This window comes from Gopherus evgoodei, chromosome 3 (genome assembly GCF_007399415.2).
Source record: "Gopherus evgoodei ecotype Sinaloan lineage chromosome 3, rGopEvg1_v1.p, whole genome shotgun sequence".
NCBI lineage: Eukaryota > Metazoa > Chordata > Testudines > Testudinidae > Gopherus > Gopherus evgoodei.
The window spans coordinates 109,249,125-109,276,486 of record NC_044324.1 but is presented as its reverse complement, the minus strand read 5'-3'; the positions used below and the strand labels follow the sequence as shown (position 1 = coordinate 109,276,486).

Here is a 27,362-nt window from a genome sequence, read left to right as displayed (position 1 = left end):
TAATTTTCAGTGAAGTTACACGAATGGTAAAATCATTATAGATGAGAGAAAAATTACACTTTTTCAGTTTGACTATTAATGTGATATATAGACTATATATCTATGTAGAATACCTGACCTAAAAGATAAGTCATCTGGGATACCTGTGTATAGTCTATAACAATGACCCATCTAATGAGTAATTTGTTTCTTTCAACCTCAAGATCTTTGTCGCCTGTTTTGAAATGTGTTGCTGTATAGGGCCAGTCGTCCTTTGAGAAAATTAGTTATGTCATGACAGTTCCTATGAAAGACCTACAAGCAGGATATAGGTCAGCCCTGTGAAACTTGGGGCTTTGTTTTCCACTAGCTACGTTAAACAATCTCCAATCTCCTCCAACAGTCTCACACTTACAGAATTATTATGAGGCAAACTCTGTAATACAGATTCCCTATTTAATATTTTTTGATTCAGGGAAGTAGAGACACTATGTGAGGGTGCAGTTCTGCCAATCATACTCATGTTGAGACCTTAGTCCTTAAATAACCTCATTAATTTCAACACCAGCAGATCCCAAATGTGGGGTCAAGGCCTTAGATTGTTTATGAGTGTTTGTTACTGGAAATAAATATTAGCTTTTGCAAGGCCCATCTGACAGCCTGTCACTTAGAAAGTTTTGGTAGGTGTTTAGTATTTCAAGGAAGTTATATGTGTGTTGATAATTAAGATGCATATTCTTTCAGATTCCTAAATTTATTGTCAACCAAGTGAGAAAGCAAAACACTGCACGTCAGAAGAAGGAGAAAAAGGACAAAGCTATGAAGAAACTGCTGAAAAAGATGGCTTATGACAAGGAAAAACATGAAAAGCAAGACAAGAGCCCCAATGATGTAAGAAAATAGGCTCTTGTCAAATCATAGTTATTGGACCATATTCTCCTTTTACTTAGAGAGAAGTGAATTGATTTACCTCAATGTAACTGACAGGTGACTTTCAATTCTTGGGTGTCCAACTAGACACACCTTAAAGGGACCTGATTTTCAGAAAGTGCTGGGCACCCATCCTGTGAAAATCAAGTGCCATTAGGATTTTTTCAGTTTGGATACTCAAAAAAGAAAGCACACAAAATCACTAGTTACTTCTGAAAATCTCATCCTAAAGTATTGCCTTCTTTTATTGTGTTTATATATCCTAATAACTTTTAAAACATGTTCATACGTTATCTTTTAGCAAATAGTACAAAGGCTTAATTGGAGACTGTTAAACTTCCCAAAGTATATATTATGATTGTTGCTAAATATGCACAGAATTGATTGTGTTTTCAGGTAGAAAATACCTTTTCTGCTGCTCTTTGAATTTTCTGGGTACGTGGTCATGATTCCAGCACACTGTTAACTGATGGTGAACCATAGAAGAGAGCAGTGGAAAGCCAACACAAAAGCGTAAAGGTCTATGCACCACATTCTTCTTTATAATAATTTCATTATGTAAAACTACACTCAGCAACTATATATAGTGCATATTATTCTGTTCTGGACACTATCAGGTCAGATGGTAGCCATGTTGGAATGTGATCACAACTCACTTACAGTCAATAACAAGTGCAGTGAAACACCTGTCAGGCACTGTAATACAATATCTGGGTGGGGAAAGGAAAGGGATTTTTAAAATCTAGTAGACTGAGAGGATTATTGTTTTTTTTTAAACAGAGATGAGGACAAATTGTCAAGTTGTTAAGTAACCGAATATACAGTAGAACCTGTACAAGACACAACCCTTATAAAATCACTGTCATAGTATTATAGAAGATTAGGGTTGGAAAAGATCTCAAGAGGTCAACTAGTCCAAAACCCTGCTCAAAGCAGGACCAACACCAACTAATCATCCCAGCCAGGGCTTTGTCAAGCCAGGCCTTAAAAATCTCTAAGGATGGAGATTCCACTACCTCCCTAGGTTACCCATTCCAGTCCTTTACCAAACTCCTAGTGAAATAGTGTTTCCTAATATCCAACCTAGACCTCCCCCACTGCAATTTGAGATCATTGCTCCTTGTTCTGTCATCTGCTATCACTGAGAACAGCTGAGCTCCATCCTCTTTGCAACCCCCCTTCAGGTACTTGAAGTCTGCTATCAAATCCCTCCTCTCTCTTCTCTTCTGCAGACTAAACAAGCCCAGTTCCCTCAGCCTCTCCTTGTAAGTCATGTGCCCCAGCTCCCTGATCCTTTTCGTTGTCCTCTGCTGGACTCTCTCCAATTTGTCCACATCCCTTCTGTAGTGGGGGCCCCCAAACTGGACACAGTACTCCAGATGTGGCCTCACCAGTGCCAAATAGAGAGGAATAATCACTTTCCTTGATCTTCTGGCAATGCTCCTACTAATGCAGCCCAATATGCTGTTAGCCTTCTTGGCAACAAGGACACACTGCTGAGTCATATCCAGCTTCTCATCTACTGTAGTCCCTAGGTCCTTTTCTGCAAAACTGTTGCTTAGCTAGTCAATCCCCAGCCTGGTGCATGGGATTCTTTCATTCTAAGTGCAGCACTCTGCACTTGTCCTTGCTGAACCTCATCAGCTTTCTTTTGGCTCAATCGTCCAATTTGTCTAAGTCACTCTGGACCCTATCCCTACCCTCCAGTATATCTACCTCTCCGCCCAAGCTTAGTGTCATCTGCAAACTTACTGAGGGTGCAATCCATCCCATCATCCAGATCATTAATAGAGATGTTGAACAAAACCGGCCACAAGACTGACCCTTGGGGTACTCCACTTGATACCGGCTGCTAACTAGACATCGAGCTGTTGATGACTACCCATTGAGTCAGCTTTCTGTCCATCTTATAGTCTATTCATCCAATCCATACTTTTTTAACTTGCTGGCAAGAATACTGTGGGAGACCGTATCAAAAGCTTTGCTAAAGTCAAGATGTATCACATCCACTGCTTTCCCCATATCCACAGAGCCATTTATCTCATCATAGAAGGCAATCAGGTTGGTCGGGCATGATTTGCTTTTGGTGAATCCATGTTCACTGTTCCTGATCAACTTCCTTTCCTCCAAGTGCTTCAAAATGGTTCCCTGAGGACCTGCTCCATGATTTTTCCAGGGATTGATGGGAGGCTGACCAGTCTGTAGTTTCCCAGGTTCTCCTTCTTCCCTTTTTTAAAGATGGACACTATATTTACCTTTTTCCAGTCAGCTGGGACCACTCCCGATCGCCATGAATTTTCAAAGATAATGGCCAGTGGCTCTGCAATCACATCAGCCAATTCCCTCAGCACTTTCGGATGCATTAGATCTGGACTCATGGACTTGTGCATGTCCAGCTTTTCTAAATAGTCCTTAACCTGGTCTTTCACCACTGAGAGCTGCTCGCCTCCTCCCCATACTGTATTGCCCAGGACAGCAGTGTGGGAGCTGACCTTGTCTGTGAAGACAGAGGCAAAAAAAGCATTGAGTACTTCAGCTTTTTCCATATCTGTCACTAGGTAGCCTCTCCCATTCGGTAAGTGTCCCACACTTTCCCTGACCTTTTTCTTGTTGCTAACATACGTGTAGAAACCCTTTTTGTTACCCTTCTCATCCCTTGCTAGCTGCAACTCCAGTTGTGTTTTGGCCTTCCTGATTACACCCCTCCATGCTTGAGCAATATTTCTATACTCCTCCCTAGTCATCTATCCAAGTTTCCAGTGTCTTAAGATTCCATCCCATTGTATTCCCTGATACAGAGTACAATTTGGCTTCATATTCATTACACCCCCATCTTCATTAAGCAACCAATTTTTGTCAGTCCTGGATATGATTACTAAGATAGATTTCAATGTAACAGCCACTCAGCATAAACACATTTTGATTTTAAAGTGCATGTGGGTTTTGGAGATTTTTTTTCCTGTTGGTCTGAAACATTGGATCTTCTAATTGGATTGTCACTCTTAATGTGAGGTGTTTACCCCAAACACACAGGTTGCATCATTATTTCCGATTAGTTAAATATAACATACTTTTTAGTTTGTTTACCAGTAAAATCTACTTTATTAAATTTAATGTATCTGAAAAAGACCCTATGAAGGTAATAGATATTTTAAACACACAACCAAGTAACACCAAATATGTGTTTCCCTTGTATCATAATGAATAAAAATTGGGCTTGGATGACTGTAACAGATCTACTTTAGCAGAGGTCATATTCCAGATTTCAGTGAGCTAGAGACATCTTGTGGAAGGCTGTAAAACTGCACTGGCCTGAATTGTCTGATTTCCCATTTCATTTGTGGCTGTGGGCAAGCTTTGATACATAAGGACTACAGTTTATCAAGGCCATTAGGTAAGCAAGTTTATCAAGACCATTAGGCCAAAAATTAGACCTGTCAGCTGTTTGATTTATGCCACATGTGTATGTTGCAACATCCCTCTGATCTTCCTGTCTTTTTTGTTCTTTTGTCCTGGGTAACAGGATTTAGTTTTTTCGCAGCACACTGCAGCATAGGATTCATGTTTATATCAGTTCCCTATTTTCTCACAGGAATAGAACAGGCAGGCAAACTTGAGAGAGGCTGAAAAGAATGTACACATAAAAGTCCATGTACTTGTACAAAAACACAACCCTAGGGGTTTGTTGCAAGGTGTTGTAACAGAGAAGTATATACTTTTACAAGAAAACAACCCCTAATTTGTGTAATTTAGAGATTTTTTTAGGAAAAGTTGAAGTATGCATGTGACATTTAAAGGTACGTTAAATAACTTGCTAGTTAAACTTAGATGTCCACTTCTTCACTGAATTTAAAAAACTGATGGTGTATTTGCAAGGCAGCCATAATTTAGGAAGTAGAAATATATTAGTAACTAGTTATATTGGGATATTAAAGTCCTCTCCACACAGTCACCCCCAAAATACTCATCTGAAGAATGGTCATTGTGCGACATTCTTTGCAAAAGTGCTACCTCTAGAGATGGTTGCTCTGGTCTCAGTGTTGTACCACTAACAAATCAGCATTTCAAAGTCCTGTATAGAGTGGCTCAGAAGTGGCATTTGCAGGCATGGTATTTGACTGCATTTCTGCCATTAGGCAAAAGGTTAGTCCTTGATCTTGAAAACAAATGGATCAGTGCAGACCCTTTTATGCAATGAACTCCATTCAGGTAAAAGAATCTGCAACATAGCATCTGTACTGCAAGATGGGGGCTAGAGTTTTCAACATTTCTTACCTATATTCAGAGGGCTGATGCCGGATTTGAAACATCCCCGACCAGCACACAATTTCAAAACAGACTGATTCCCCAGACACCACTCAACTTTCTTTCCAAATACATATGCAAACAGTGATTTTTCCATCTATTTATCTTTTAAAATGGAGATAGCCAAACATTAACATATAATTCCTTTACACTTATCATTTAAAATGGGAATGGCATATAGATTCTTTGAAAACAGTTCAGTACAATTAGGATGTTGGCACCTAAAAGAATGCTGCCATCATTTGCTGCAATACAGAAACTGCAGCAGAATATAGTGAAGTAGTTCAATCAATCACTATTTTTAGATCTTTTTTATTTTTAACTGATGGTGGTGGTGCTGAGCATTTACAGTCAAAAACATCTGTCTCTCTCTCCTCCCGCTCCCCACAAGCCATTTAAGAATTAGGACTGAGATTTCATGTAACGGATCATAACCCAGCTGTAAATATGCCTGTACTATTTCAAGTACCGGCGTTAAGTCTGAAAAGGCTCTGTAGGGTTACTGAAAAGTCTAATTTCAGTTTATTTAATAAATCCTTGTTACCTGTACAAGGCATTCCATAATATTTGATGCAGGGAAGCACAGTATTCATATTTGGATATCTTATATTATTCAGACTTGTGATTGTAATGTATAGTTCCTGATTACACTAAATGCCTTCTTACAGTGATGAGACAGTAAGTGATACGTTTGGACTTGTTCTTTAGAGTATTGAAATAACAGAGATAACTGTAGAATACTGAGATTTCAGGACTCTCAGGAGCACATCTTTAATTGTCCATCTGTTTCCTTGTTTGCAGCATTAGACTTCTAAATAAATGGGGTGAATGTCTACACAATTTACATACTGTGCAGTTCCACAGTGCGTGTCAGTGTGTGGATTATAAATTAATGCCATAATTTTAAAATTACCGTAATATGTGCAGGATAGTTTCTAAATGGCAGTAGGGTCTCTCTTTCACCCTATAGCCTGTGTGTGGGCGATTATCTTCACCTTTCTGCAGAGCACATTCCCTATGCACCATTTAAGTTCCACTCTCAGAATAGGGGCTAAGTAGGACTTAAGTGTTAGACAGGCTTTGCTTTAATGACTACTTCTTAGAAACTCCTGAGGGTTATTTGCTTTCCAAAACATCCATATTTACTGCTGTGTGGGCCAGATCCATGGCTCTGGTTAAGTCTCCTTGCTGTTACAGTGCAAGGACCAAGCTGGACTTGAAATCAGCTTTAGTCAGGCAACTGGGAGTTCCCGCGAGGTAGGAAAATCCTTGGATGGCATAGCCAATTATATGTCATCCACTATCCCTTCTCTTTTGGCATAGGGGACATTACATGGCAGAGAGGGGTCATGTCACAGGCAGGACAGAGCAGTCCTTGGCTGCGTAATGGTCCAAGGTAACCTAGCTGTATGCAGTGTTGTTGTAGCTGTGTTAGTCCTAGGATATTAGAGACAAGGTGAGTGAAGTAATATCTTTTATTGTACAAACTTCTGTCTCCCTCACCTTGTCACTCAAGGTAACTTGTAGCAGCCATTTTATCCTATGATAAGCCTCAGAGATGGGAAAAGCAGAAATATACTTTAAAGTCACTTTTGCCTCCCCTCTTCTCTATCAGCTGCATTGAACATAGGCTAGGTGCAGCTGAGGATCACTCTTTGCAGGTAAGGTATCCTCAATGTAGGTGTGGTTGAACATGAACTCCTCCAAGAAATTTAGGAGTTGAAGATGACAAGAGTTTCATTTTCCTTAGCTATGAAACAAGTTTTCCATTTGACCTACGACCTTGATGTCACAATATTGTGGAAAATCTTAACACACTTGTTCCCACTCACACAATCAAGCCAAGCAGTTTTCACACACATCCATCATATGCCAGATGAGCAAAAAAATTTAATCACTATAATCCAACTGAATACTAAAATGAAGGCTGATTTAAATTTACTATGCAAAACACAGTGAAAGGCTTCTCATAGCTACATTTGGAATTTGGGCAGCGCTTTGAAGTGTGAGTGTAGTCAGAGCGGCAGCGCTGGGAGAGAGCTCTCCCAGCGCTGCATGTAAACCACATCCCTTACGGGTGTAGCGTGCAGCAGCTCCCAGCGCTGCTGCCCTGATTATACTGACGCTTTACAGCGCTGTATCTTGCAGTGCTCAGGGGTGTGTTTTTTCACACCCCAGTTGCAGCGCTGTAAAGTGTGAGTGTAGCCAAGGCCTCAGTATAATAGCCTTTCCACCCTCAAGATTGCTCCCTTGTTGACAGTGAATTTGTTCATAACAGTTCTGAAGACAGGCAAGAGCTATTTAAGCATGAGCTAGTTAACTTTGTGTATACAGTCTGAGGGATGCTTATGGTCATGATCACTATCACTGCTAGTAGTTTCTTGCAGACTCTTGATTCACCAGTTGTAAATTCTTCAGACATGACTAGGTGTTAAATCCAGCAGTTCAATTCTGAGAGTTGTAAAATACATGAAAAGACTGTGAAAGTAACTGGGGTACAGCCTAAGCTGTGATTGTTCTTAATCCACTGGTTTAAGATCAGACTTATTTTATCACTGCAGAACTCAGCACCATGGTGCAATTTACAGTCTGATGACATTTGTATTCAGTAACCTATGGGTCTGATTCTAATCTTATTTCTACTGGTTCTACACCACTCTAACTCTACTGATTTCAATGGAGTTGCTCCAGATTCATGTTGGTGTACGTGAATATTTCAAGGCTTACTTCTATGACCTCTGTACCTCTGATATTATTCCGATAATGAAATAACAATCATTCAGCTGTACAATCAGAGTGTTTAGGGGAAAAAAAAAAGAATTACCTCTCAGAACTCCTCATACTTCTTTGCAGTAATCCTGACTCATACTTCTTTTCCTATCAAAACAAGGACATTTGGAGGCAGGCAAATGGTAGTTTATGTGTACAGAAAAATTATCTAAGTTTTCTAAGAATAAAAATTAGGACTGACTATATAAATAAATTATGCCTTCTTGTAATGCCAAATGTCAGTATTGTATATTGAATAGAAAAAGCAATCATTTCTCTGCACTGATATAAGTTTGATATTCATCACCACAGGATTTATAGATTGAAATAAAATATATCCATTATGTAGTCAAAAGTGCATGCTGAGTAGCTGAATAAAGTCTTGAGAACAAGAAAAGGATGATAAAAGCTACACAAATCATTTGTGAGTGTCTATATATGAAAGGGAAAAGATTTTGTTAAAAAAATCAATTGAACAAATTAGGCAGATCTGTGAATACATTTGTAAGATCTTTTGTGAAATTCAGATTAAAGGAAACTGGAAATTTTTGCCTGGCGCTAGTGCATACAACATCTTTCTGAATCTGGTTCATGTATTACTATATCAAACACACAAACTTCATAACATGCTGAAATTGTCTCTTAATATAGCAATAATCGTTACTGTTACCATTCATAACATCTATGGAAAATAATTAAACCTTACTGTTCTTTTGTTATAAAGTTCTCTATTGCCATTAAAAAGAGATTTGAGGGTCTGATGTAATTTAGTAAATTACAACATAGTTAACATTTTTCTGCAGTGATGTAGACAGTAGTTAAGCATACTTACAGAGCATTGTACTAAATTACTTATTCCATGCAGTATTTGGAGAAACTCATCAAAGCCAGCTGCTAGCAGCTTTGTTCCAATTTCATTATTGCTTTGCAGGCTGATGTTCCTCAGGGAGTGATACGGGTGCAAGCGCCTCATCTTTCGAAAGTTTCCATGGCAATACAGCTGACGGAAGAACTAAAAGCCAGTGATATAGTAGCCAGGTTTCTCAGCCAGAAGAGGTACAAATCCCTTTTTGTTTTACTAACATTTCAGAATAAGTGGCTTTTAGTATGTCATATCACAAAAAACATTAAATAGTTTGACAAAAGAGCAGATATGGTTAACAATTAAGGTGAGTTCAATGACCATGTGAGCTGAATTTAGCCTGTCCAAATAAACATTTGATGAACTAACGATTTGGATTGTTCCAAGAAGCACTTCTAACTCTCCTTACAGCCTAAATCCTTACATATTGAGGCCTTCAGGAATATGCCAAAGTGCAGTATGTTGGTAGAGAATTAATTGCTGTTTTGTCAGCTGGGTTAGGAATGGCATCCCTGGAACACGGTAAGTTTTTATATCTTCCTGTGGAGAATTTAGCAGGGAACTCTAAGAAAAGAAATCTAAGAGAAAAAGAAATGGGGAAAAGAGAAGATAACCCCTTCAGGAAAAAACATTAATTCATATATAAATGTATTTACATCTATAAGAGAGAGACACACACAAATGTAAATCAGTATCTATATTTGGGCCTAATCCAAATTCCACTGACTTCATTGGAAACTTAGGTGGATTTTAACATCATTAACTTAGGTGGACTTTGGATCCTACTGTGTGTGTGTGTGTGTGTGTGTGTGTGTGTGAATGTGAGGGAGGTAATGCAAAATAACTTCTCAGTTTCTACATCATTTATAGAGTTATTAATGATGATGTAGTAGCATTCCATTCTTCTTAAGATTAAGAATTTATTCTTACCCAAATTATTTTTTTTAAAGGGGCTTATGATTTTGGCAAAAAATTCCTTTCAGCTGCAAGTTGGCACATCTCATCACAATCAGATGAGGATTTTATTGGTTTCATCACCAGTTTTGGAAAAAATTATGGTTTGCCCCCCTTTTAGTTACAGAAAAATAAAAAGGAAAATAAGAGCATGATTATGCCTTCCCCTACACATTTGTGCTGCTATATCAGAGATGTATGATGGGAGCACTCATTTTTGCAGCAACAGTTTAAAAAAAAAAAATTCAGAGCAGAGCTAAGGAGCACAAAGTCAGGCTGCCACCAACTATCAGTAAAAAGATTAATCTTTTATAAAAGTCTCAATTCCTTAAAGTCTGATTTAGTCTTCTTTATAGTTTACTATGCAGGATTACTCTTGTTTGCATTATCATACTGGTGTGATAGTCTTTTTCCTTTCTGTGTGTGCAGAGATGGGTAAAATAGAAATGGAGAGATCATTTCGATACATTGTCAGTTTCCTTAACTACCATCACATTTCCCAGGCACATTTAAGTGGTTTGATTGCAAGCTATTTGGTGGGATAGCTAATCATTTTGTTTTGTTCCTAACAGTGGAGTTGTCCAAGCTCTCAAGAAAGAAGAGGTATTTTTGTATGAAATTGGAGGAAATATTGGTAAGGATGATTTCTCAACAGATTCCCTTGCTGAAATGAGATTGCTTAGGCCTAACTTTGCCCTCAGTTACATCCACATGACTCCTATTGACTTCGCTGTGGGTGCACGTAGATATGAATGAGGCAAAAGTTTGGCTCATAAAGTTTAGAATTAATTATGGGCTTGATTCATTCATTCCATGGGTTCACCAGTAGCTCCCCGGACCCCAGTAACTGCATGTTGATGCAGAACCACCTGGCACAGCTTAAAAGGTGGGCAGTGCTGGAAGGAGTGGGAGTAGGGGCCAGAATATTCACATCCAGAGGGTTCAGTGATTCAACACAGTCACCCTCTGCTGGCTTGGGTTCTATGAAACCCTGTCAAGGCTCCCACATGCAAAAATGTCTGGGGAAAGACCTTTTGTGCGTCAGGGTTGCATGGGCAAGGGTGCACATCATATCACAGTCCTCCTTGGCAGATGAATCAAGCCCAAAGTGGATCGTAAGAGGTAGGTCAAAAGCATGTAATAATCTATATCATGGATATATGCCAAGTCGGCATTCCTATTAGTATTTATTTGTGATTATTTGCATTTCTAAAGTGCCCATCATCGTTATATGAACATTTTTACCCACAAGTTTATATACAAGGCATGCTCCAACCAGAAACTGTCCATTATTCCTTTTTCATAACTTCCTACTTGAAGGGCCCAACTCTCAGTCCTCCCCCATCCCCCCCATGCCACATATATTAGCATTACAGACACGAAGAAGTGAAGTCTGTAACTCACCCTAACGATGGCCTCTGTCCGAGCCACAGCAGAAGCAGATTCTGTCATTTTATGCCATCTAAAAAGAACATTCTCTCCCAGCCCCTACAAGTTGTACCCTGGGCAGAAGAGTCTCTACTGACTGCAGCTTCCATGCCACTGTGAGGTGAGAGTGGTGGTCACTGAAGTAATGTGCTCACATCATTCAGGGCTTTTAGATGAGAGCCAGAACCTGGAATTGGACCCAGAGCAGCACAGGCAACCCGGGCAAAGTTGGTCTGTTCTGTTCAGCAGTTAGGCTGCTAAATACCATACAAACTGTAATAACTGGGCAGCCTTCCTGATATTTACCAGGTGTACTTTATAAGCGTTGTGGAGCCTGAAGGTGATGAAAGCATGGTTCTCTTCTGGCACGAAAGCTTACCACCAATTCCTGCTCAGTCGTAGAGGAGAAAAGAACGTTTTGAACATTGTTGCTATCTGAGTGTCTAGCAACAGAAAAGAGTCCAAAAGCTTTGAGTGTGGAGAAGAGATGAGATCATGGTCACAGGCTTTTGCATTTCTCTGAAGTGCTGTCTCCTGCCAACTGGCATCACTTCTGTTTTGCCTGGGATGAGCCTGAATCAGCTGCATTTTAATCCATGGCCCTAGTTTACTCTGATAAGCATCACGGAGACCTTAGTGAGAAGGAAGTACAGCGCTGGTGTCATCAGCATGTAGGTGGCACCATAGCCCATAGCATCTTATAATCTCCCCATAATGAGAGAGACATTGTCATAGCTTCTCCTAATGAGTTATTTTTAAAAAGGAAAAATATTTAAGCGCACTGAACAATAAAACTGTCTTTCTCTTCATGCTTACTGTTTGAGCCTCCCTTACAACCTCACTCCTGTGTTCCACATCAAACACAGGGGAAGTCACTGTCAATGGGAAAGATTCCCTGGCCTTCCTGTGATGGAAGTTTCCCAGCTCTGAATAACAGGCTATTAAAACAAGAGAGTGGCTTAGTATAATTAATTGCCAGAACACCATTTTGAATGCAGTGCTAGAATTTTTCTTTAATGAACAAAAAAGTGTTTCTTTATAAAGTCTACACTGAGAATCACTCCCTAGCCACACATTTTAATGGGCTGAGCAAATTAAAAAATCATTCATGAACTAGACAACATGAACTAGATTTACTTTGTTTTTTCTATTAACTGTGGCCTGTTAAGTTTACCAAAATTTATATCTTGAAGCAAAAACTTAATACTTTTGTACTCTCGGCAGATGCTAACCTATTTTTTCCTCTGCAATGTTACTGCTTTAAAAATAGTTTAAACATTTATATCAAAACCAAAAATCATTACAATATCAGCTTTTATTTTAGGCACAATTTACACTATGTTGTAGACATGCTTCAGTTTTTCTAATACAGCATTATCAGGGCAACTAGTCACAAAGGTTTTTATTCTGTGCCTAATGCCTGATAAAAAAATAGTATTCATTTATATCAAATGACTGCACAGGTTCTCATTGTCTGTCTGCACAGATTCTCTGTATCTGTCAAGTAAGACTGTCTTCTCAGTTCCATAGGCTGTTTTTAGGAGAGGAGCATTTGTTTACTTTATAGCAATTTTATTAATACAGAAAAAGAGCTTGTAATTGACTTTAGTGGAAATGAGACCTATATGGTACTACATGTCAGGTATATTGTGGTAGTATATAATGTTTGTATATAAATAACACTGAGTTGCTTTGCATGTATGTGTGTAATGATAGTATATAATCTGAGTACACATATTTTGTAATACTGGGAAACTCTGTGGGAGTAGGGCTGTGTGTGTGTGTGTGTGTGTGTGTGTGTGTGTGTGTGTGTGTGTGTGTGTGTGTGTGTGAGAGAGAGAGAGAGAGAGAGAGAAATTTTTACTGCTAATTTATATCTGGTTGCTTATTTTGTAATGAAGAAACTGGTTTATTGAATAGTCTCTCTACTTGAAATGTAGATACTCTATGTGCCTGTTAAAGTGAAGATGTGGCAAGCTGGAGATTTTCTGCAAGCTTATTATGGCATATAGTGGAATGCTGGAAGCCTCCTGAGTAATCTTGCACTTTGCTAATAAACCCTTGTGATAATTGCATTTTATCACTCCCTGTGTTTTCTACTTTTAATTACTGTAGCAGTTACTATGGGGTTGGTGAAGAGAAGTGTCCTGACTTTAAGCTATTGGGCAGGCAGACAGGCTGACTCTCTTTTCATTTGCTATGTCCTGGCTCTTCTTCTCTTGGCAGTCATTTTCTTCGTGACATAGCAAACTCATGCAGAGATTGCACAGAAGAGGAAAGAACCAACAGTTCACTTTGAAATGCAGCAACATGACCAATATATTTAATTATTGACTCTTGCTGCTGAGTCTTTCCTCCTTCATGTATATTCTGTGCAGGGCTGGTAGCATCAGCAGGTTGCCTGACACTACCCATTATAAGACCCTGTTTTCAGTTGCTAATAACTTTGCAAAAAATGTAAAAGTTCGGGCTGAAATGTTCCATGCTGTGTGTCTGCCTCAGGCTGATCTCTTTTTTTGGGGGGCGGGGGGATGGGGGGAAGCAGAGGGAGGAGAAATTTCATCCTAAATGGATAGGCTATTTCTGATAACAAGGTTAGAGAAAACGGCCTACATTAACCTCTTTTTTTGAGAAGCTTTTGGGCCTTCATGTTTGAAGCGTGGATTTGAAGTTTTGCAAGAGGGCAGCCTTTGTGTCAGGGACACAGTCACGAAATTAACGACTGTATCATAATGCATGTGCGGGGGCTGAATTAAAGTTGCTCATGCAACCTGTCAAAGTTAGACTCAGGACTCACAGTTTGTCAGACCACTCTGTTTTATTAGCACAGCGCTCTGCTAATAACACCTAGATAATGTGAGCGCCATGCAAGACACAAACTATCTTATTTATACAGATAAAAGGGCGAGCACTTAACAAGATAACAAAGGAAGTAGAATCTGATAAGTTTACCTGGGCTAAGCATGCATATCTTATTTCCTTACTAACTATTACCGATCTTCTGTTAATGTTTTGCCATTAGCACCCTTGTTTATGCCTAATGTTTCTTTTCCTGGCACCTGTATTTAAACATTTCTTATTTCTGCTTAAAGGTACATACAACATTTCTTTAATCCATTCTTATTTTTACAATATAATTCATTCTACTTTCACAATCCCTCCTTTTGGTCAAGCTCACGCCATGACCAACATTTTACTGGGTTCTACAAATCAATCGTTCTTTATTTCTTCATCAGTGATATTTAAAATAATCATATTAGCACTCTGGTTTGGCGCAGCTATCTGTGTGGCATGTCTTACACCATTTTGGATGCAACAGGAGATTAACTGAAAACATACAAAAATTATTAGGATTCCAAACAGGATAGTCAGGGCTCCCTGAAACAACCAGTTTTCTATGCCAGAGAAATTGAACAGGTTACTTAGCCACTTCCATAAAGAACTCGGCTTTACATGGGGAAGATATGCGATTTGTTCTAAATGGCTAGAGCGATCTATTACCTCATTGGTATAGTTAAGTATAAACACACAACATTGTTTTCCAATGAGAGCACAGGTCCCTCCTTTGGCTGCCAGCACTATGTCCAATGCCTGACGGTTTTGGAGGGCCACCTGTCGGATCACCCCTGTTTCTTTGGCCAGGGCTCTTAAACTTTCTCCGGTTTTATTTGCCATTATTTTAACTACTGCTTGTAACCTCAGGAGCCTTTTTGCCTGGTGTATTACTCCCCCCAAGTGGGATAAAGGAACTGCCAATAGCCTCTTCCCAGGTGTCATTACTGTTTCATATTGTGTTAAATGGACAAGGTCCTCCAGTGAGGTCTGGGGAATTGAGTGGGATAGCCAGGACAGGAACACTGGTTTGAGAGTGGGCTGGGATGTGGCTGCAGACCCAGCATTTAGAAATAATAAGGGTCTGAGCTATCCATACTTGCTGCTGGATAAAAGAATTGTCATTGTGGACTCCCCAGACCTTAAGACACCAGCAGTCGAGGAACAGGCACCACCAGAGGCGCATGTTGGAGGCAGGGCCCTTCTGGTTCCAACAGCCTCAACTGAGGAAACTGCAGTCACAGTTTTATGTCCACCAGGCGCTAGGCTCACTACTGCTTCTTCTTGAGCCTTGCTTTAGGTTGTCGTCTGCTTCTGGCAACCCTTACGAGAACGTAGATTGTAAGGTATTGCAGGCTGTTCCTCTATGTCTTCTTCTGGAGTCACAATTGACTCTGCGTGGTCCTGAGGTGATGATTGGTTCGCTGGGGGTGGTGCATTCTTACACTGCGAAGCATGTATCCACTCTGAGATGCCAGACAGTTTAACAGCCGTCGGGGTAGTAAGCAGTGCCTGATGATTCTTTGATGTTCTTTAAGTCTCTTTACTACTTCTTCCTCTGGCTATAACAATGGCCTTCACACCTTATCTTTTCCTGATGCATACATTCCTCATTCACACAAACAGATTGAGAATACAAACAGTAGTATTTTATATCGAGCAAAAAAGCATTGCAAATTAAACCTTGCTAAGTTTTACAATTAATAACCAAGACAATTTACATTGAGACCCAGGCCTTCAATGTTTCTCTAATTTACTTAACATAGACACAATAGAGAATCCTGTCTCTGAAGCCATGGCTACACTGGAGAGTTGCAGCGCTGGTGGTGGGTTTACAGCACTGCAACTTAGTAACTGTCCACACCTGCAAGGCACATCCAGTGCTGCAACTCCCTGGCTGCAGCGCTGGCTGTGCACCTGGTCTGCTTGGGGTATAACGATCACAGCACTGGTGATGCAGCGCTGTTCCACAGGTGTAGCCACCATAAGCGCTGTAATTGGCCTCCAGGGTATTAGGAGGTATCCCAGAATACCTGTTCACAACAAACCAGAAGACCGGGGGCTCCCCGGAGCTGCTTACCTAAAAAACAAACACAGCTCCTGTTTGCTCGAGAAGAGGCGGGGAATTGCTTTGGAATGTTCACAGCTGTTTGCTTGAGTAGAGAAGCCACAGGGCAGAGGGGGAGGGGGGAATCCGTGTTGGAGCTCGGAGTGCATAATTTGCATTTAGTGAATAAGAGAGGGGTGGGGGAAGGGCTCGAAACTTTTAAAATGATTGCAGGTTGGTGATGTATATGTTCCAGTCCTTAGAACTTGCAAGGCAGGGAGCTGACAGCTCCAAAAATCCACACACTCTGTCTCCCCCACACTCCCCCTTGCCCCCCTCTTTTGAAAAGCACGTCGCAGCCACTTGAACACTGCCCACAATGCACCACTCCCAACAGCTCTGCAAATGCTGCAAATGTGGCCACACTGCAGCGCTGGTAGCTGTCAGTGTGGCCACACTGCAGCGCTTTCCCTACACTGCTGTACCAAGACAGCTGTAACTCCCAGCGCTGCACACCTCCAAGTGTAGCCATACCCTTACTACCTAAATCTTAAAACAAAGAGTTAGAGAGGGCCCAATTTGTAATGCATATGGGAAAACAGAATCTTATAGTCCCAGGGGGTCATTTCTTTCTGCTATTTAAAAAGGGTGGCTAGCAGGATGAAATCAAATTATACTTTAATTCTTATGGGACATTATAAAATCCTGCTCCTACATATCCCCCTTTTGACACTGATTATTAATCACCAGTGTCATTTCTTATTTAGTCCACATAATAGAAAATACTGGGAGGTGATTTGGGCCTGTGGCTTTAGCTTTGCATATATTTGTTTTATCCACCAGCACATTTTAAACATTTCAATTAAACACATACAATTTAAAACCAAAAACAATTAGGGGTAGTAACATTAGTATGCCAGTAGTTGTGGGAGACCATCCAGAAAATATGTTATACCAATGGTAAGCTGTTATGTTTTTCTTCAGTGGCAATTCTTAACATGTCCCCATTTGTGTGTATAATATGAATGGTCCAGTTTTCCACATTTTTTTTTCCCTAGGAACTATGTTACCTTTTTACCTTTTAACAGATGATTGGTAACGGTTTGCCATTCAATGCCAAGATTGATAGAGAACTCAACTAAATCAGTGCTTACAGTAAGCTGAGACTCTTTTGTTGTTGTTGTGGCAAATAGTAAATATGATTATTGGTAAACACAGTACTTATATTACATTTACATTTGTCTTCTGGTGGGTTACTAACACTTTTTAAACAATTTTTCCCAAGAATTAACACACATACATAGCCCATTATACAGTACTTTGGTCTCATTATTAATTTTATTTCACATACAGGATTCTAGTGAGATGTCTTTACTACAGGTCTTTGGAGCAACAGGCATGGATAAGCATACCCACTTTTGAGAAGTCCACTTGGTACAACCTCTGGTGTCCAATAGTTTCCCTTTCTTCACAGTCCACTGGCTTGAGGTCCAGGACAGCCAGAAAGATCCCAGGTGCAATCTGGGGAGTGGGCTAACCTTCCATATCTTTGCTTCCAGAGTGCTTTTAACAACAATTTCTTCACTTAACAAATTTTGTCTCACCGTACTGGAGACATACTGCATTCATTTATATTGATAGGTATGAAACAATGATTTTTCCTTTGCTTTAACAGATGCATCAAAACCTTAATATTTTCTGATATTACCCGAAACATCTTATGTTCTAAATAACTGCATTTTAGTACATTCCATAGCTATTGCAGTATGTTTTTTTTAATTTTCATTTGTTTTTGTAATAGGTTGTTCTGTAGCTGATATTAGCTTTTTCTGATTTTCTGAAAGACAAAAATATCATTTTTCTACCCCTTCCGGGGTGGCATTGATCATCGCTTAAAAGATTCCTTTCTTTTACAAATACCCTTGCTGATTGCAGGCAAAACAGAGGAATTACCTCCATATTTTCCTGTGTTTTTTTGTTCTATAGGCAGACCAGGTTTTAATTGGTTCTACTTTTTAAGGGCTATGGGGAAATTATTCCTCTGTTTAGTTATTAAATTCATGAGGTGGTGTACCTGAAGTTTTTCTTCTTATATAGCAGACCAAGTTTGTAATGTTTTTCCTGCTGTGTTAAGCTTTAAGTTTATTCACAGGTAATAGCTGAGAAGCATCATTACCATATTACTTTAAAGGATTTTTCCAAAAATCATACACCCTATAAGTTGTTACAGGGGTACTTACTAACATTAAATTTATTTCAATGTTTAATATTAACAATAACATTAGCATCAAATCTATTAAAGGTATCTTGTTATACCATGCTTTTTATGTAGGCAATTTGTTTGCTGACCAGGTAAGTTCTTTATTTGCAGCTTCTTTTGTGCTGGCAGTTCTCACCTTTCTTTGGGCTTGTCTACATCAGAAAGTTGCAGCGCTGGTGAGGGAGTTACAGCGCTGCAACTTTGAAGGTGTACACATCTGCAGGGCACCACCAGCGCTGCAACTCCCTGTTTGCAGCGCTGGCCGTACTCCCGTTTTGTCTCGGGTGTAGAGGATCCAGCGCTGGTGATCCAGCGCTGGTAATCCAATGTAGACAGTTACCAGCGCTTTTCTTGACCTCCGTGGAAGGAGGAAGCCTCTGGTAATCAAGCTGGTTTCCTTTCCCGGTTTGCTCTCTCGGTCCCGGAGCCAGCCAGCAAACCGCAGGGAAGGAGACCTGCTTGCTCGGGGTTCCGGGACCGAGAGAGCAAACCGGGAACGCCGCGGTTTGCTCTCTCGGTCCCGGAGCCACCCGCAAACCGCAGGGAAGGAGACCTGCTTGCTGGGGGTTCCGGGACCGAGAGAGCAAACCGGGAAAGGAAACCAGCTTCGCCGCGGTTTGCTCTCGCGGTCCCGGAACCCCGAGCAAGCAGGTCTCCTTCCCTGCGGTTTGCTGGGTGGCTCCGGGACCGAGAGAGCAAACCGCGGCGTTCCCGGTTTGCTCTCTCGGTCCCGGAACCCCGAGCAAGCAGGTCTCCTTCCCTGCGGTTTGCTGGCTGGCTCCGGGACCGAGAGAGCAAACCGCGGCGTTCCCGGTTTGCTCTCTCGGTCCCGGAGCCCCGAGCAAGCAGGTCTCCTTCCCTGCGGTTTGCTGGGTGGCTCCGGGACCGAGAGAGCAAACCGCGGGGAAGCTGGTTTCCTTTCCCGGTTTGCTCTCTCCTCCCGGAACCCCCCTTGAAGCCGCCCAACAGCGCTGCAGTGTGGCCACATCTAACACCACTTGCAGCGCTGGTTGCTGTAAGTGTGGCCACTCTGCAGCGCTGGCCCTATACAGCTGTACTAATACAGCTGTAACAACCAGCGCTGCAAAATTTTAGATGTAGACATGGCCTTTATCAGTTAGGTAATTTGCATCAACACAGGCTTGACTTTTCGATTCAAAGCCATCAGCAGAGCTCAGAGACTCTGGTTATGGCTACATTTGGAATTTCAAAGCGCTGCCCCGGCAGCACTGTGGGAGCGCTGCTGCGGCAGCGCTTTGAAGTGTGAGTGTAGTCGGAGCGGCAGCGCTGGGAGAGAGCTCTCCCAGCGCTGCATGTAAACCACATCCCTTATGGGTGTAGCGTGCAGCGCTGGGAGCCGCGCTCCCAGCGCTGCAGCACTGATTACACCGACGCTTTACAGCGCTGTATCTTGCAGCGCACAGGGGGGTGTTTTTTCACACCCCAGTTGTAGCGCTGTAAAGTGTGAGTGTAGCCAAGGCCTCTATCTTAACACACAGGGATCTGAAAAAGAGAAAACAGCCTATTGCAGCTCTCTTTGGAGCCCTAATAAGATTTTAATTCAGCAGCACATTTCATTTGCATTTCTTTTACCCCTTTCTACAATATACACTGCACATGTCCTAGGGAAAATGCACATTCTTTCTATACTATAACTTTTTAAAAACATTAGCCATATCAATTTTTACATAAGTTGTAACTGTTTCTTTTGTTCCTACAGAGTTTTCATGTACTCTTATCAAAGTGACAGTCTGATTACACAGAGCCATTTTAAGGCTCAGTGTTTTTAACATTGCTTCTTTTTGTTTTGTGTACCTCACCTCTGCTGTTGCTTCAGAGGGTCACTCTTAATTTCTTGTTCTTTCACTACAGCTCTTATCTGCTATTGTTACAAAAAAACCAACCAACCAAACAAAAAGACTTCAGAATCTCTCCCTATTGTCCTGATTTTGACTGCCCTTTATTGCAGCCATGACTTGGTCTTTATTTAAAAACATTTTAACTTTTGTAAAGAATCAAGTTACCCCTTAAGGGTTAAATGCTAAATCCCAAAGCCAAACAGCACTAATTACCTGTGACTTGCAAAAAGGTCTGTCAGTTTTGCAACTTTGAATTAAAGAGTCAAATGAATTTTTAGTGGCATTAAAAACAAAAACAAAACCAATTTATCTCACACCTAGAAAACAAGAGTTTTACAAACCAGATGTGTTGGTTTAGATTCTTACAACTTTACATATTTTCACAGACAAATAGATACATACACATTTTCTTTTCCTTAACATTCCTTTACATGCTTTGTTTTTACATAGCTGTATATATATTTGGATTATTTACAGGCATTCTTCTGGAAAAGGGCCCATTTTCCCTTCAGAATGGCTGCAAAGAAACCAAGAATTCTCTCTCTTTAACATGGTCCTTTTTAACATTTTCACAAAGTTTAACTGCTTAATTCTCTCCAGCCTCTGTAGAGTTAACTTTTCACTCTCTTTCCTTAAATCACTTGTTTATGTCCCAAAATGACACCTTTATCACCTCAGATTTCACCATTTTAAGTATTGTTCCAGGGGTTCATGCCTGCACTTACTGCTTTTCTTACTCCTGACACTATTCCCTTAGGGCTTTCAACCTGTTTTTCAGTTTCTTTATCTGTTGCTTGCCTGCTTGTCTGGGCCCTATCCTGCTTTTTTCCAATGAACCGTTTGTGAGTGATATTGTGGTCATTTCACAATTTTGAAAGAAATGTTCAAGGAAAGGGACCAGGAAGGGTGGGGGCTAGTTGAGGAGCTCCCCCCCCCCCCGTTGCTGAATTGGTAGTGGAACACTACAGAATCAGTTTCTGAGGAAGACAACAAAGGGGAACAGAGCAAGGGGCTTGTTGTCCATTTTACAATGAGATGGGAGTATGAAGGGGGTTGGATCGATCCGGGATGGGTTTTTTTTGAGAACGGGGTAAAGGGGAACGCTTGGTCTGGTGGTAGGAGAGGAGACTTTTAATAAAGCTTTTAACTTACTATTTGAATAATTGAGAGAGGCGAGTTTTGATTTTGTCCACCTACGATTTGCCTCTTCCCACCACTGCATGAAACAATTAAACTCTCCTTTAGCCAATTTAGTTTTAGGTTGGCCGAGTTTGTCCTTTAAGACGTCCACTTGGTCTTTGTTCCAAGATTTTAACAGTGGCCACTGAGTTTTGGGATCCCCCTGAGTTAGCCTAGACCATTTTTCCAGAAATTTACGGGAGTCTGGACCCTTTTTACAGGAGTGCGGACCCATCCTAAATACATAAAATGAGCCAGCGTTCATTTAGGGAACTGTCCCGACCTAGACGTCTGGTTACCCATACAGGAGGACTTCACACACCAATCACACAAGAAGGAAATTTGGGTTCGTCAGATGCAACACACAAAAGGAGCCCACAGGCTACTGCCTCAATCGCCCTTGCTTTCACACCAAGGGTTTTAGACTGCCGGGACAGGAACCCCTTGGTCGGCCGATCCCCGGACGGAAATGCACCCAGACTCAAACACTCCACAGAAAGACTGATAGACACAGAGTCAGGACAGTCCTCAGTCCGGACAAAACACAGAAATAATTACCTGACCAGATTCCTGATGTCAGATCCCGGGATCCCTACCAGAACAGAGTGGGAACCAACAGGTTCGATGGCGTAGACTTCACTGTGATTGTGCGCCTTTCCATTCTAGTGGAGGACCGCTCGGGCCAAATGCCAGGTCCCGGCTGCCACGGTCATCCTACAAAAACGGTCAGGAATCACACGGCCCCAGTGAAGACGGTTGCCATCTCGGTGGGACCTCCAAATTGTCAAAGTTAGACTCAGGACTCACAGTTTGTCAGACCACTCTGTTTTATTAACACAGCGCTCTGCAAGACACAAACTATCTTATTTATACAGATAAAAGGGCGAGCACTTAACAAGATAACAAAGGAAGCAGAATCTGATAAGTTTACCTGGGCTAGGCATGCATATCTTATTTCCTTACTAACTATTACTGATCTTCTGTTAATGTTTCGCCATTAGCACCCTTGTTTATGCCTAATGTTTCTTTTCCTGGCACCTCTATTTCAACATTTCTTATTTCTGCTTAAAGGTACATACAACATTTCTTTAATCCATTCTTATTTTTATAATATTCATTCTACTTTCACAAACCTTAATTCTGGCATTTCCTAACTTTTGAATGCTTGACTTTGCAACCTTAATAATATTATTTCAGCATAGTCTGCGGATGTAATACGTGTATATACAGCCGATTAATTCCTTGAAGAACTTGGAAACATAGAAGACTACAACCCAAACAAGGCGACATATTCATGGTTCTACCTTTACTAATATTAACTTGCTGCCTTTCTAATCACTGCAGTACTCTTATGTTCATTTATGCTTAAATTATTATTTTTGTAACAGCTACTAGACGCTAGACTAGGATAAAATATCAGCAGAAGTTAAACTGCTTTTCTCTCCATGATTTGACCTATCACAACACAGCTGTGCACACTGGATACAAAGGAACTGTTAACAACAAGATTAAGACTGGTAAGAGCTGGGAGTAGTAAGGGGCACAGCTTTCTTGGTCAGAGGCCCCACCTCTTGAACTTCCCTCCAAAGGAATTGAAAATGACCATAAATATAACAACCTTCAGATCTAAATGTAAAACTAAGCCTTTTGATTTATCCCCAGTAGCATCAAATCCTCAGCTGGTGTAAATCAGCATAGATCCACTGAAGTCAGTGAAATACCTCAATTTACATCATCCGAAGGATCTAACCTAATTAAAGTACAGCCCCTTCGAGTCAGGAGAGAAAAATAAGAGTAATTCTTGATATCACTTTTCCTCTGCTTTGTTAGATATCATGGTGATGGGCACAGTATAAAAACCTAAATGGATTGGAATAGTTCTGTGAATGATGAAAGTAAATTCCTTTTTTTAGGTTACTAAATCTAATCACACTTCTCTTTTTATCAGGAGAACGCTGCCTTGATGATGATACCTACATGAAGGACCTGTTCCAACTCAACCCAAATGCTGAGTGGGTTATAAAGTGCAAGCATAGTTAAACACATAATAAATTACAAAAGAAAAATCTGTGAACTGAACTTCGTAATACTGTGTATTCTAAAAGGACAGGATGTTGTTTTATCATTCAAATGCATTGTACTATTAAAGGAATATTGTCAAGCTTATTCAAAGACTTACAAGTAGTTTCCACTAACTTGGCAACATTTACCACAGTCACCACACAGCAATATCTGAGATTCTAGCTTTCCCCGCCACGCATATTTAGACTCAGGAGTAATTGCATGGTAACTGAAGTTAAATGTTGACTTTTCAGTGACAACCACTGTACCTTGATAATGGTCCCATCTGGCAGGTCTTATGTTCGTATCTATAACCTTTTTGCGCTAAGGAGATCTTTATTGTCTATGTGTTTTTTATAGCGCCTAGCACGGTGGGGAACCCAATCTTGACTGGGGCTTCTGAGTGCTACAGTAATATAAATATTAAATAAAAAGTATGATTCCAGAGACAAAGTTTCCTCGGTCACTGTGAGATTCAAAGGAGACAAACTGTAATGTAATATATCCTGTCTCTGTCTTAATCAGTGTGCCCCAATTTTTTTCTTCTGGGGTATATTTTGATGAAAATTGGCTGATGACTTTGTTTGTGAAAACTTCTATTTCTGCCCAGCATTCCTGCTAGACAAACTAAGTTGCACACCCTTTTATATTATTGGTCTGGTGATTTGATTTTATTCTTGATGGTAAATTTTTTTTAAATGGGACCACATGTCAAGGTCCATTTGAAAGCCTACAACCCTTAGTAGTGTCCTTTCTAATATTGGAATGTTAGTATCCAATGTAGAGGCAGTGAGTTGTTTTACAGTGCCATACAGGGACATTGTGTACGCCACTTTGGATTTTCTTAGACCATCTGACAGATTTCAAAACATTTTGCGAACTGCCAAAAACTGCCAATTACTTATGAATTGCAGAACACAAACATTCGGGATAAATAAAACAACTGCGACGAGTAACTGTGGTCTGAAATTCACATTTAGCAAACTATCAACCCCCCTACCCCCCACAGCATGTCTTCGTTGCAGAGTTAACCCAGGCTCTTGCTTGGTGTTGCCGCTAAACTGGCTGCTGACCACACACAAAATCCTCTTACCCAACTATTGTGGTGCTTTATGCCTGGGCTAGCTGGCCCATCCTGGGGTGTAGGCTAAAGCCCAAGTTCTGCTTTCACTTGGGCTGGTAACCTGTCCACTTTGCAACGAGGACAAAGGCTAAACCACTTGAGATCTGATAGTCCATCAGTGCTTTCCCACAATTCTCCCCCATGTCCCCAGAAGGACAAACAAGTCCCAGAAGTGAAGAAACATGGGATATGCCCCTTAGGCCACACACACATGAGTGCAGCACCAATGGAGACCCAGTAACTTGAGTGTGGCTACTCACCTGAGCTAGATCAGTGCTGGTGCCACATGGTTGATCTAACTCTGCAGCGAAAACATAGCCTCTGAACCAAATTTTCCCCTTGGACACACTTACATTGATCTCATTGAATTCAAAGGGAGTCTTGCATACATGTCCAAGGGAAGAATCAGGCCTTTTGGACCTGATCCAAACCCAATGACGTCAAAGGGAATCTTTTCAACGAGCTTTGGATCAGGCTCTCACACTGTATTATTCACAAGTGAACTTAAAATTACACTGTTAGAACTATCTGTTGCATCAGCAACATAGATCTGCAATAGAATATAACTGTAAAGGTTATAGAATGTGTTATTTATAGAAAGAATTTTGTGCACATCTGCTGGTTAGTTATTCCATTTAGATAAGACACGCAACATATGAACAATTTGTGTTTGTGTGTTTTTGGTATTTTTCTGTTTTTGTTTTTAATCAAAACAGCAGAGAATATTGCAGTGGGGCAGGAAGAATTGTTCCCAGGGATTCTATAACACAAGTAGTCTTGTGGCTAGAACAGAGACTATACTGCAAATACAAAGAAAGGAGTAAGAAACAAAAAAAAATGCTTGAGCAAATATTTATGAGTCTAGAATGTAAGGAATCTAAGGCAATTTAGATGTGTAATACAACAAACTGTGTGTGTTCATAATACTTTATCTGTCATTCTTTAAAAAACAGATTACATGTTACTGGAACTCTAGATGTTATTTTAATCAGGAACAAAGTGCTGATGAGAAGAACAGCTGTAAAATTTCACCCTGGTGGCTAGATAATTTAAATAAATTTGTTGCTGGTTTAGTGCCATTACATTTTTTTTATTTAAAAAGAATTTTTATAATTCAATGTTTTGTTCTTAATTCTCGTATTTTAATTATTATGCCTACGAAATGTACACAGAAGCAATTCTGACTAGTTGTTGAACGAACTTTTTGTTTTGACTTCCTCACTTCATAATCCGTACGGGTAGTCTATAGCTTTATATATAAAAGAGATGTTTCAGATGAAAACTGGTTTACTTGGTATTTTTTCTTCTTATGAACACACTTAGTGTTTTACTGTAGTCCATATTTCCTTATGTGTTACTTTTATGTGCCCTGTAATAGGCCACACAACCTTGGAGGTTTGAATGCCCAATTGGACAACAGCCAGGGACCTCAGTTTAAACAGGAAATTTATTTATCGGGGTGCTCCATCTTAGTCTACATTGCAGTCTTGGTGTGAGTTTTGACCCACCAAACTACAATATATACTTACAGTGTGTGTGTGTATATATATATATATATATATATATATATATATATATATATATATATATATAATATAAATAATGAAGCAGTCACCTCCAGCATTTCCTCTAAATACTATTCAAGACTTAACTGTAAAATGCAGCCAGTGCCTGAGTGAAGACGGAAGAGCATGGGAGTGAGCTGATAAAATCCCTTTGTAATGAAAAGACAGTATTGGAGTGATTGGTCAGCCAAAGTAATTTGGCAGTTGCCCTTCATTTGTCTGAATCTGGCGATGTACTGCAGTGCATCATCCAGATGATAGGTTACTTCATCTAAACCTGGCATAAAATAGGTGACATGAATGAGGCTGAAAATCGTGCAGTCGTCTTCCAGAATAATCGCTTCATGAAAGCACCACAGTGGGGCAGTGAGAGAACTGACCTACTTTTAGAATATTTACCACACCGGAAGATATGAAGTTCATACTTGGCAATTATAGCATTTATTTGCTGTAAACTCAACAGGTGGGAAAGAGAGAGAGGATGTTTGTTTTATGTTAGAGATGGGTCCAAACTGGAACTCCAAATCCAAACACTTCCACACTGTGTGGAGTTTTGAAATATGGATCTGAATTTTGCAGATTGAGCTCTTAATCCATTGATGATGGAGAAATCTCATTTAGCCTCTTCAACCAAAACTCATTCTGGTGCTTCCTAATCTAATCACACTCCAGCAGTTCTTAAACAACAGTAAGAGATCTGGATATACTTTCCTTAACATTCACACCATTAGTGCAGAGCTAGTTGAATTGGTGTCAGGAGGAGGTTATAGACTAAAGCCTGGTGGAATTCATCAGGGCCTCATACTTCGAGGATCCTCTTTGTATTCCAGCAGCCTGTTGTTCAAACAATTCTGAATTGTTTTATCAAGCTACTTACCCCCTTCCAACAGATACACCGCAACCTTTATGTTAAAAGTGTGTCTCAAAGGATGAGATATCGCTTTAATACTCCCCAGAAACCTCAGCCAGCTCAGCATATTAAAATTGCAGGTTTCAGCAGAGGAAAGGCTGGGGTCAGCTGCTGCTGAGAGAGAAGAGAAGCAGCCTGAGGGTGGGCGGGAGCTGTTGCTCTGCTGCGGGGGGAGGAGCTGGATGCTTTAGAAGAGATGCCTCTTTCTGCCAAGCAGACCTTAGACGTTAGCTACAACACCAGTTAGCCAGGGTGAGTTTTAAAAACCCAGGTGTGTCCCAGCTAAACCAGGACTGCTA

The 27,362-nt window shown here is 40.5% G+C and overlaps 1 protein-coding gene across 6 annotated transcripts in view; it reads left to right on the top strand.

Annotated features, from left to right (window-relative positions):
- ARHGAP18 (Rho GTPase activating protein 18) overlaps positions 1 to 25,706 on the top strand; it is a 129,462-nt gene extending 103,756 nt beyond the window's left edge. For 4 of the 6 annotated variants that reach the window (XM_030556285.1, XM_030556284.1, XM_030556288.1 and 1 more), the window contains 4 exons: positions 724 to 870; positions 8,915 to 9,039; positions 10,372 to 10,433; positions 23,353 to 25,706. In XM_030556285.1, coding sequence (XP_030412145.1) covers positions 724 to 870; positions 8,915 to 9,039; positions 10,372 to 10,433; positions 23,353 to 23,444 — 426 coding nt within the window. In that variant the 3' untranslated portion in view covers positions 23,445 to 25,706. Of the gene's footprint in view, positions 1 to 723; positions 871 to 8,914; positions 9,040 to 10,371; positions 10,434 to 13,167; positions 13,942 to 17,459; positions 17,541 to 23,352 lie in introns of those variants that run through there. The other 2 variants (XM_030556287.1, XM_030556286.1) reach the window with 2 other exon arrangements.
- The last annotated feature ends 1,656 nt before the right edge of the window (positions 25,707 to 27,362 follow it).